This window comes from Arachis ipaensis, chromosome B10 (assembly GCF_000816755.2).
Source record: "Arachis ipaensis cultivar K30076 chromosome B10, Araip1.1, whole genome shotgun sequence".
NCBI lineage: Eukaryota > Viridiplantae > Streptophyta > Magnoliopsida > Fabales > Fabaceae > Arachis > Arachis ipaensis.
Genome location: NC_029794.2, coordinates 109,080,293 through 109,089,642, shown reverse-complemented (window position 1 = coordinate 109,089,642; position 9,350 = coordinate 109,080,293). Strand labels below are relative to the sequence as shown.

The 9,350-nt window shown below is 32.3% G+C and overlaps 1 protein-coding gene across 3 annotated transcripts; it reads left to right on the top strand.

Annotated features, from left to right (window-relative positions):
* Window positions 472–4,782, top strand: LOC107620943 (vacuolar protein sorting-associated protein 8 homolog). 3 transcript variants are annotated; one of them, XR_002356322.1, is made up of 8 exons: window positions 473–638; window positions 709–1,038; window positions 1,139–1,281; window positions 2,264–2,319; window positions 2,429–2,545; window positions 2,964–2,990; window positions 3,818–3,911; window positions 4,678–4,782. XR_002356322.1 is itself a non-coding variant. In XM_021114116.1 (7 exons), the coding sequence occupies exons 2-7, from the start codon at window positions 940–942 to the stop codon at window positions 3,823–3,825; spliced, it is 450 nt and encodes a 149-aa protein (XP_020969775.1). In that variant the 5' UTR covers window positions 473–638; window positions 709–939; the 3' UTR covers window positions 3,826–4,170. The 3 variants fall into 3 exon arrangements, 2 of the variants coding, with proteins under 2 accessions (XP_020969774.1, XP_020969775.1); XM_021114116.1 differs by lacking the exon at window positions 4,678–4,782 and having other exon boundaries at window positions 3,818–4,170; XM_021114115.1 differs by lacking the exons at window positions 3,818–3,911; window positions 4,678–4,782 and having other exon boundaries at window positions 472–638; window positions 2,964–3,024.

Genomic DNA, 9,350 nt, shown 5'->3' with positions numbered 1-9,350 from the left:
TGAGAGAGAGAAAGGGGAGAGAGAGAGAGAGAGAAGGGAGAGAGAGAGAGAGAGAGAGAGAGGGGAGAGAAGGAAGAAAGGGGAAAGAGAGAGAAGGGAGAGAGCGGGGAGAAAGAGGAGAGAGAGAGGGGAAGGGGAGAGAGAAAGTGAAGGGAGAGAGAGAGAGAAAGAGCATGTAAAAACTAATTTTAGAGTTTAAATAAAACCAGTTTTAATTTGGTTTAAAACTAAACTGAACCATAAAAACTGATTTTTAATAAACTGGTTTTCATAAAAACTATGGTTTCAGTTCAGTTTTTTATTTTAAAAAACTGGTTTATTTAAAACAGTTTCAGTTCAGTTTCAATTCAGTTCAGTGAAACTAGTTTTTTTTTTGCACACCCCTATTTTCAGTTATGATTATTTCTTGTTGGTTCTGATTATTTGTTCTGATTATTTCTTGTTGGATCGTTTTCTGCTTTTGTATTTTCTATCTTGTTAATAATCTTGTGTTGTCATCTCAAGTTGTGCTTTATTGTTCGTTTCAGGGTATTCTGGCTGATATATTGAAATCCCTTGGTGACAACAAGAAGCACATGAGAGAATGTGCACTCAATACTTTGGATTTGTGGCTTGCTGCTGTTCATCTTGATAAAATGGTCTGTTTCAATCTTTTGTTAAGTGATTCTTCTGTCTTGTGTCTATCCTCTGAGTATGCTACTATTGTAGGTTCCTTATATTACAATTGCCTTGATGGATTCTAAACTTGGTGCCGAAGGGCGTAAAGACCTTTTTGATTGGTTATCTAGGCAACTTTCTGTGCAAAGCAGTTTTGCTAAAGCTGCACAACTTCTGAAGCCAGCCTCTGCTGCAATGACAGTAAGTTTTGGCTTTTGAATTTTCATTCTTAATTCTTCTAATACCTTTCTTCTTTGTATTTCTATCCCTCTTCTCAATATTATGCAAGAACTGGTAGAGCATTATAGTGCTAAAGGGTGGTTACAGCGGGTTGAGCAATGTGTACTTCACATGGATATTTCATCATTGGATTTTAATCAGGTTGTTGTTAGCTCTTCTAAAACCTCTTCCCTTGCCCTTTATTTCTTCTATTGGCCTAACTGTCTAACTGTTGAGTGCTTATATTTGATACATTGTTGAGGTGGTCAGATTATGCCGGGAGCATGGCCTGTATAGCACCCTGGTGTATCTCTTTAATAAAGGACTAAATGACTATAGGGCACCTCTGGAGGAGCTCTTTGAAGTCTTACAAAATAGCCAAAAGGATAGTGCTGTTGCACTTGGGTATGTTACATCTGTCATTTTTAATATATTATTCTTGTTTGCCTTCACTGTATCCATGTAAAACATGTTGCTGCAGAACATTTGTGGACTTGAGAAATACATAGATCTTGTCAATAGATTTATGAATACATTTTCTTTCAAAAAAGACATATATAAAAAAAAAGTTCTGAGAAATGTAATTATCATTTATGAGTTCTAAACACAGAGCTCTTAATTTATTTGTGTATAAATATTTTTTGAATCCCATTTTCTTGTTTACATCCAACTTTTTTCCCCTTCAGTTTTTTTTTTTTCAGTTCAGACATTTTCACTTCAGACATTTCTCTTTATTGGCTGTCTACACTAAAATGGGATTCAAATATTATCTAATCTTCCTAACATATCTTAGGTCTCATGTTGCTACACCCCTGATTAACACTTTAGTGATTATTATTATTTATTAGTTTGGTGCTATCAGTTTGTTATTGTGATGATCATTACCAAACCAATTGAATGCCACTAATGGTGTTAAAATATATATGATATATCCATTAATTTGAATTTCATTCATGCTGATATATGAAATTGTTATTCAATTACATTGCCTATATATTCACATTATGTGCGCATTCCTTTCTCAACATAATCACTACCGCTACTTTGTAGTTTTCTCTTTCTCCATTTCTCCCTTTGAAATTGATATGTCTATTTTGTCCTACACTCTTATCCTGTTGGTTGATATATCTGTTCTGATTTATTCTACCTCTTTGTTGAAATGTCTCCCAAGTTTGAAATGCTTAGTGAATTTCTCCTCCTCATATTCATGGATCTTTTTCTGTTCATGTTAGCTTTTTCTATCATCCTATTGTTTTGTTCAACAAATATAGCTAACTAAATGAGTTCATAGTCATGATTTCTTTTTCTATTTTTTCAAAGGCTATACCTTTATACTATTAAGTTTTCAATTTCAGTTATGCCTCCAAATTATTTGATAAATGTACAGGTACAGGATGCTGGTTTACCTCAAGTACTGTTTTATAGGTCTTGCTTTTGCACCAGGTAATTATTTTCTCTGTTCTTTTATCTTTTTTCATTTTATTTGTCGTCTCAATTAAATGTATTTCAATAGTTCTCGCTAAAGATTATCCCTCCCTTCATATATTTACAGGCCGTGGAACTATTCCTCCTAAAATCAAGCCTCTTTTATACAACAAACATGATTTTAAGTTTACGGTACTCATAAACGTCCATCGGAATCACCCTGGAGTTGAAGCATTCCTTCAAAATAGAGCTCTTAATTTATTTGTGTATAAATGTTTTTTTAATCCCATTTTCTTCTTTACATCCAACTCTTTTTTCCCCCTTCAGTTTTTTTTTTCAGTTCAGACATTTTCACTTCAGACATTTCTCTTTATTGGCTGTCTACACCAAAATGGGATTCAAATATTATCTAATCTTCCTAACATATCTTAGGTCTCATGTTGCTACACCCCTGATTAACACTTTAGTGATTATTATTATTTATTAGTTTGGTGCTATCAGTTTGTTATTGTGATGATCATTACCAAACCAATTGAATGCCACTAATGGTGTTAAAATATATATGATATATCCATTAATTTGAATTTCATTCATGCTGATATATGAAATTGTTATTCAATTACATTGCCTATATATTCACATTATGTGCGCATTCCTTCAAAATAGTAGTGGCAGATCCTCCTTACTTGGTGAGAGTTAAATTGATTGCTGAAATTTTATTTGTTGAAAAATGAATGAGGATCCATTATGTGTATATATATATATAGTACATGTTATTTCACTTTTGAAAACCTTGAGCTGGTTGATGATCTTATTGAGCACATGGGGCTGATTTAATCTTTTTAACAAGTCACAATAGGTAAAATAAAGTTAGAATGCAAGGTTAGAGTGAGTGAAAAGCTAGAAATCAATTTTTGACCTCTCAAAACCCAAGGTTACATGTTGCAGAATTATGCAGTTTCGGGCAGCACTTTGTGAACAAAACTGGCAGCAATCTAGCCACTCAAAATGAGTGAAATTATTTTTCTATGAAACCTTGAGATGTCTAGATTGTTCCCCTAAAATTTCAGAATTTTCTGATTTGTGGTTTGGGAGATATGATTTTTAGAAAATGGTCATTTTCTGCAGAAAGAATGCTGTCTGAATTCTGGAACAGCAACTTCAAAACCACATATCTCAATACTCTGAAACTCTTTGGAGGTGAAATCAAAGAGAGGTGAAATATTAGGATGTCTAGTATTTTATGTCCAAATTTTAGGACAATTCGAATTTTGTAGAGAAAGTTGTGCCTTCTGGAAGCAGGGCTGTTCACTGCTGTGACAGCTACCTTTTCTTAAAACAAAACCATATTTTGAGAGGCATAACTTTTTCTAGAGAAGTGAAAATATTCTGGGACTTGAACTGGATGAAAGATGGGTAAGTCTAGTTCAACCACACCAAAATTTAGGAGAATCCAACCAAAGATGAATTTTATATGATTTTTCTAAATTGGTTACTGCTTGCTGTTTTTCTGAAGTGTACTAAATCAGTAGCCGAATGAAGAGAAGGCTGAATGGATTATATATGTCACAGATGTTGGGCAGCAGCAACACTTTGATATGGTATTCAGGGTATGTCACAATTAATGACGTTCATGGTATCTTGTAGTTACTTGATCTTATTGTTATTACCAGAACCCTTTCTACTTGATCTTATTGTTATTCAAGGGGAAAACTCTTAAATATATTGATATGTTTTTTTCCCGCCTGCACGTTGGATATTCCATAAAGATTGCTGAACATTCCTGTGATTTCCTCTTAAATATATCGATTCTTGTGAATCTGCTACGTGTAATAAAGATTGCGGAGGACTTTTAATTTCCACTAACAAACATTTGATTCAATTGCTTAATAACAAACTAAAACCAAGTCTAGTTTAAATCCATGTTTAAATTTACTTAAGAAGAACTTGACAGTAAAGCTTATATTTCTTAGGTAGCAAATAAATGAATTCCATATGTACATTATTTCAATCTTAGTTTTAGGAAACAATTAATTTTCGTTCTTTGTTAATAATTTCTTGTTTCGGGGATGTGATGCATCAGTGCTATTAGATGATACATCAACTTTTACGGGAGAAATAACAGCAGGTCCTAATGCTAATTCTATTAGAGGTTTTGAAGTCATAGATACCATAAAATCTCAAGTAGAGAGCTTGTGCCCTGGTGTTGTGTTTTTGTGTTGATATTCTTGCTGTTGCCGCTAGAGATTTGTAAGTATATATAACTTAAATTGATTTATGCATTTATCTATATGTTGAAGTGCTGATCAACGTGCATTAAGTCACTAGTTACTTTGGCTTTCAATTCAGTTCACATACTTGCTTTTCTCTCTTCAGATTCTTGCCAAGTGCGAAGTTCCTTGGCCCTGGTGTCGGCGTCAAAGATTGCTGAAAAGTCTTGGATGTTGTTTAGGAGTTAGATTATATTTTTTTAAATATAAAGTTGTAATTTTTTTAAATATTTATTTTGGAAGTTGAATTTATTTTTTCTTAATTGTTTCATTCATATAAATCAATAGAAGATTAATTTTTTAGTATTTTATTTTATTTTAAAGATTAATTTAATAATATTTTTATTTTATTTTCTATTTTTTCTTTTTTTTTTTTATTTGAAAAGGATTAGGCCACGCTTGGATGTATATCTATTTTTTGGTACGCTTTGAAAGCGTGGATGTATGTCTACTTTTAAGTATGCTTTAAAAGTGTGGTTGTATGTCTACTTTTAGGCACGTTTTAAAAGCGTGGCTACATGGTTATACATACAGTTACGTTTTTAAGCGTGCCAATAGATCAAAGCATGGAAAAAAAACAAAGCGTGCCAGTAGATAGAAAAAGCGTGGCAATAGAGCTATCGGCACGCTTGCAGATGTGACCCTTTCAAAAGCGTGCCGATAGCTCAAAAAGCGTGGCGAAAAGCTATCGGTACGTTTTTTTGCCCTTTTCGGCACGCTTTAAAAGCGTAGCAAAAAGCTTATTTTCTTGTAGTGCGTGGTTGTCGCCAGTTCCCCCGAAAGGGCGTCTTTCGAGAGATCGGGTGGTACGTCTTGGAGGGAACCTCGTGCGCTGTCTGGGAGAAGTCGCAGAGGGTTCCCCTTTGCGGCCTGTCTCTCCCGGGTCCAATACAACGTCCATTCAAGCGACTAGAGTCCCCACAGACGACGCCAATGTTCGGTAGGTCGGATACCGGACGGGTTGGGTTGATTTTCTGGTTAGAGAAGGGGAGGTCGTCTGGCCGCACGTCTTTGGGCTGAGGGTAGGCGAGGTCCCGAGCTCTTCGGATGTAAAGGGGGGTGTCACTTGCAAAGACACTCCGACACTCAAGTCAGTGAAGTGTGCAGGCGAGTAAAGATTGAGTGGTATGTGACGTACCTTGGGGGAAGGGCAGGACCTTCCCCATATATACCATGTCAGTGGTGGGCCCATCAAGGACAAGCCCGCCTTCCCTGATGCTCCATTCTGACAGCTGTAGCGTAGCTGTCAGGGACGCGTGTCCGGGTCGGCGACTGAGCATCTCCTACCCGACCATCCGGGTCGGGTGGTGCTCAGGCCGGCCCGGCCCAGCCCGATAGTGGTTTAGGCCAGGCCTTAACAAAATGTTAATGTTCCATTCATCTTTACAACTTCTTTGCAAAGGATTGAATTGATCTTGGTAAACTTGGTGGCTTTGGAAACTGTTAAATTCAGTTACTTTCTTCTTTGCACACCCTCACTAATGTTGGCTTGAATACAGGGAAGACATTGGCCCCGATGCAGTGTAATTTGGTGAAAAAAATATAATTAAAGTAAAAAAGAATAATTTTTTAACGTTTTGTAATATTAGGGATGATTTTAATAACAAAAAAAAGGTTGGGAATAAATTTGATTTTCGTCCCAGACCTCAAAGACGAAATTAGTACTTAACCCTTAACGGAATGTCCTACATAACAGCGTTGCAAGAACAATATCGATAATTTGAAGAACAAGTACAAACTAATTTAATACTTTACTCTACAAAATTTTGCTATTAGTTCTACTTGTCAAATATTATTATTGGATTAATTATAAATTTTTTAAAAATTTAACTGTAAAAAATATGTTTAATGTAAATAAAAAATTTATTAAAACAAAACTACAACAAAATAAAATTGATTAATATTTTTAAAATCTAAGACAAATTCAAAGAACAGAAAGTATATTTCACGTTGTATGAATTTTATCTTCTATCGGTTAAAAGTTGGAACTTTTTTTTTTTTCTATACTAAGTTAATCTTATTATTATTATTATTATTCCGAAACCCCGTGCTTCAGCCTTCAAAGATGTCCAAACTCAGCAAACAAAAGATCAATTGATTCATATTTGGATTTAAAATCGGGTAGCTAACTACTAATTATAAAAACAAAGAAAGTGTAATGGGTACATAGGGTTAGTGCAAATCCTAATGGCAATATTAGGGGAGGCGTGAACTCGCCGAAAGGAACCTTGTCATGCACTCTTCCTCCCCTAATCATTCTATATTCTCACTTCTTGTCTCCCTCCTCTCTATTTATAATTTTTAGATCATTTTTCCAGCTTTTTTTCCCCTATTTATTTCACAATTTTTTTTGTTTCTCTATATCCTTACATAATTTTGACTTACACGATCAAACATAAGCGTGAGTCAAGAGTGATTCAAGTCCCATTGCCAAACAAATCTGCAATCAAAAGTGTCATTAAGCTATAATGAGAGAATCTTGTGTGTATTTATGGTGAACATTGTGTTAGCTCTATGAAAATCACTGAACAGTAGCAATCAGTCAATTGTCACTTTATAAATTAGACCAAACCATCTTAGGTGTGTTTGGCAACGTATTTAAAAATGATTTTAAATAATATTATCCAAACAATATTTATTTTATTAAAATCAATTTTAGTATAGAATTGCCAAACATAAATTATATTGACACAAACTTACTTTTATTCAAAATCAATTCTATAAAATAATTTTTATTCAAATTCCAGTTTGACAAACTACAATCCAAACACACACTTAAACTAGACAATTGAAAGGAACTTGTGTGTTATTGTTTTACTCGTTTTTTTTTTGTCGATTTCGACAGGTGATGTCAAAACGAATTTGTATCAAAATATAAGTATGGTAAAATAGATACAATTCCTCTAAAAAAAAGTGAATTTGACCCAAAAATTATTTAATTAGTGTCAAGATAATCTAGGTCAAAATTGCTAGTAGTAAATTTTATGATAAACATTAAAAGAATAAATAATTAAATGGAGAAAGCACCAAATATTGATTTAAACAAAGAAATAATAAAATTCAAAGAAATTAAATGAAACTGAACCAAATAAACAAAAGGAAAAAAAAGTTAAAAATTAACTTCTAACACTCACATGCACTTGCACTTTATATTTTTTCGTCGTTCGTGGAGACCGAAAATTTTATAAGTTTATGTGATGATCTAGTATTTATGATTGAAGTCTCTAAATTCTTCTGAATTTTTACTATTTATAGATCATGAAAATAGACTTGCTATGGAGCATGTTTATCTACTATCTTAATTCCTTTTTTTGTCTCCGCTATGACTTTACTTTGACTATAAAGAATTTTGAACACCAAATTTTGATATTTATATCTTTCTTGGTCTTCAAAATTTTAAGTTTCTTTAATTTGCTGTTCAAATTCCACATCCATATCTTTCACTCAATTTGAAGGTCAAGTAGCCTTGATGATTAAAAAAAAAAAAAATAACTACCCTTTCAACCCAAACGCTTTTTGTACCATCTTTTTTCAACTTCAACTTATCTATTTCTATTTTTATAGTCGAAACATTATTTTTATGGTCAAAACCACTGATAATAAAAAAAATTCACTTTTTTACCAACAGTTACATTTTTCTTAAAATTAGATTTTATATTTAAATCAATAGTAATTAGTTTTTTATTAAAAATATTCTATTTTTTGCAATTTTAAAAAAAAATAAAGGGTTAATACTAATTTCGTCCCTAAAAGATCACGTGATCTTCATTTTTGTCCCCGAATGATTTTTTAATCAAATTAGTCCCTAAAAGATAAAATGTAAGTCAAATTAGTCATTCCGTCAGTTAGATGATGACGTGTCACGTTAAGTGACACGTGGTATGATGATGTGACACGACACGTGGTAGGTCAGTGACACGTGGCACGCCACGTGGCAAGTCAGTGACACATGTCACTTGACATGTAAAAAAAAATTTTATAGTCAAAACGTAAGTCATTTTCATCCCTCAAATTTTAAAAATTAGTCAAACTAGTCCTTATATATTTTTTTTTATTTTTCTTCATAATATTAAATTTGAAATATTTTTTGATACTACTAATTTTAATAGAAATGTAATTGACAAACAAAACATTAGTAATTGTATCTTTTCTTCTTAAAAATTTTTTCAATAAAATTATCTCTCTCCTTTAATTCTTTTCAAAATCTCTCTTATTCTTTTCTATTCTAAAACCTTTTTCTTACGTTATTACATTTTGCTGGAATATATATATATATATATACTCAAAATTGAAATGTATGTATTTATTAACCTAAACAAAGTTATATACTCAAAATTAAAATTTATGTATGTTAACCTAAACAAAGTTATACCACTATTTTTTTCTACTACATCTTTTTTTTGTCCATTACGGTATTACTTACGTATAGAATGTAATGATAGTAATACTTAGAGTCAAAATTTGTGGATCTTCTTGAATTTTGACTCTAAGTATCACTATCATTACATCCTATATGTAAGTAATACCGTAATGGAAAAAAATATATATATAGTAGAAAAAAATAGTGGTATAACTTTGTTTAGGTTAATATACATAAATTTTGATTTTGAGCATATAACTTTGTCTAGGTTAATAAATACATACATTTCAATTTTAAGTATATATATATATTCCAGCAAAATATAATAATGTAAGAAAAATGTTTTAGAATAGAAAAGAATAAGAGAGATTTTGAGAAGAATTAAAGGAGAGAGATAATTTTATTAAAAAAAATTTTTA

Excerpts from the sequence above, each read along its gene's own strand:
- LOC107620943 (XM_021114115.1), top strand. The coding sequence starts at position 940 with ATGCAAGAACTGGTAGAGCATTATAGTGCTAAAGGGTGGTTACAGCGG. Across the intron at positions 1,039-1,138 it reads CATCATTGGATTTTAATCAG|GTGGTCAGATTATGCCGGGA; the intron begins GTTGTTGTTAGC and ends TACATTGTTGAG. Across the intron at positions 1,282-2,263 it reads GATAGTGCTGTTGCACTTGG|GTACAGGATGCTGGTTTACC; the intron begins GTATGTTACATC and ends ATAAATGTACAG.